The following is a 1,426-nucleotide window of genomic DNA, read 5'->3' on the forward strand; positions in this document are numbered from 1 at the left end:
CCTCGCGCCGCGCATAGCACAGAAACGATCGCTGCGGCGCTTCGCGAGCGAAGACCTCGCGTCGCTGCGCGCCTCCAGGGCCTGCGCGTCGGAGACCGTGGGCTCGCTGCGGCCCGAGGCCGGCGTCGTCGCGGCGTGGCGGAGCGAGGCCGCGGACCTCGAGGCGTCGTCCGGCGCGCCCGAGTTCTGGGACGACGCCGGCGCCGCGCGCCGCGCGCTCGCGCGGTTGACCGCGCTCAACGGCAACGTCGACCGCGTCGAGGCGTGGGACGCGCTCCTCGGCGACGCGGCGGCGGCCGTCGACGCGCTCGGCGGCGTGTCCGACGCCGAGGAGGCGGCCTACTACGGCGAGGTCGCCGCGGAGGCGCTCGCGGAGCTCCGCGCGGCCGCGGCGGCGCACGAGCTCGAGGCGGCGATGACGGGCCCCTACGACGGCTGCGACTGCCGCCTGGAGATCACGGCGGGCGCCGGCGGCCTCGACGCCCAGGAGTGGACGGCCATGGTCGCGCGCATGTACGCGCGCTTCGGCGAGAAGCGGGGGTTCTCCGTCGTCGAGGCGGAGCGGTCCGAGGGCGACCACCCCGGCTGCGTCAAGGGCGTGTCCCTCGAGATCCGGGGCGCGAACGCCTTCGGCCTGTTCCGCGGCGAGAAGGGCGCCCACCGCCTCGTGCGCCAGTCGCCCTTCAACTCCGCGGCGAAGCGGCAGACGTCGTTCGCGTCCGTGGAACCGACCCCCGACCTGCCCGACGACCACCCGGACCTGCCCGCGGACGTCGCCGAGCTGGACCCGGCGGACCTGGAGGTGACGACGGCGCGGGCCGGCGGGGCCGGCGGGCAGAACGTGAACAAGGTCGAGACGGCCGTGCGCATGACGCACGTCCCGACGGGGCTGCGGGTGCGCTGCGCGCGCGAGCGCACGCAGGGCGCGAACAAGGCCATCGCGCTGACCATGCTCCGCGCGAAGCTCGTGGCCGCGATGGCCGAGCAGCGCGCGGCGACGCTCGCGGACATCCGCGGCGACCGCGTCGCCGCGGACTTCGGCGCGTCCGTGCGGTCCTACGTGCTCCACCCCTACAAGCTCGTCAAGGACGACAAGCACGAGACGCCGCACGCGACGGACGTGCTCGACGGCGACCTCGGCCCGTTTCTGGACGCGGAGCTGCGGCGGCGGGCGAGGGGGGAGGAGGCGGGGGATTCGAACGGGTAAAATGCTGGCCGGGGGTAAATGCGGCGGCTGGCCACCTCGCGTCCACGCGTTGCTGGCGACGCTTATCCTGCGCCACCACCCTCGGTAATGGAGGCTGCCAATTTCCCTCCCGTGGAGTAGCCATTTCGCCGGGTCGTATGGGCGCGCGCAGGCCCCTAGAATTTCGCCGCGCGCCGCATGCGTAGCCCGGTGAAAGGACGGCCCGCGGCCCCTCCTGCC

At 74.7% G+C, this 1,426-nt stretch overlaps 1 protein-coding gene across 1 annotated transcript; it reads left to right on the forward strand.

The window, feature by feature from the left end:
• Nucleotides 1–400: 400 nt before the first annotated feature.
• Nucleotides 401–1,207, forward strand: AURANDRAFT_35500 (hypothetical protein; the record flags this gene model as incomplete). The annotated part of the gene is made up of 1 exon (XM_009044880.1): nucleotides 401–1,207. A coding segment is annotated over one exon (807 nt), but the record flags the coding sequence as incomplete, so codon positions are not given.
• Between the last annotated feature and the right edge of the window lie 219 nt (nucleotides 1,208–1,426).

Source organism: Aureococcus anophagefferens (assembly GCF_000186865.1).
Source record: "Aureococcus anophagefferens unplaced genomic scaffold AURANscaffold_971, whole genome shotgun sequence".
Taxonomy (NCBI): domain Eukaryota; class Pelagophyceae; order Pelagomonadales; family Pelagomonadaceae; genus Aureococcus; species Aureococcus anophagefferens.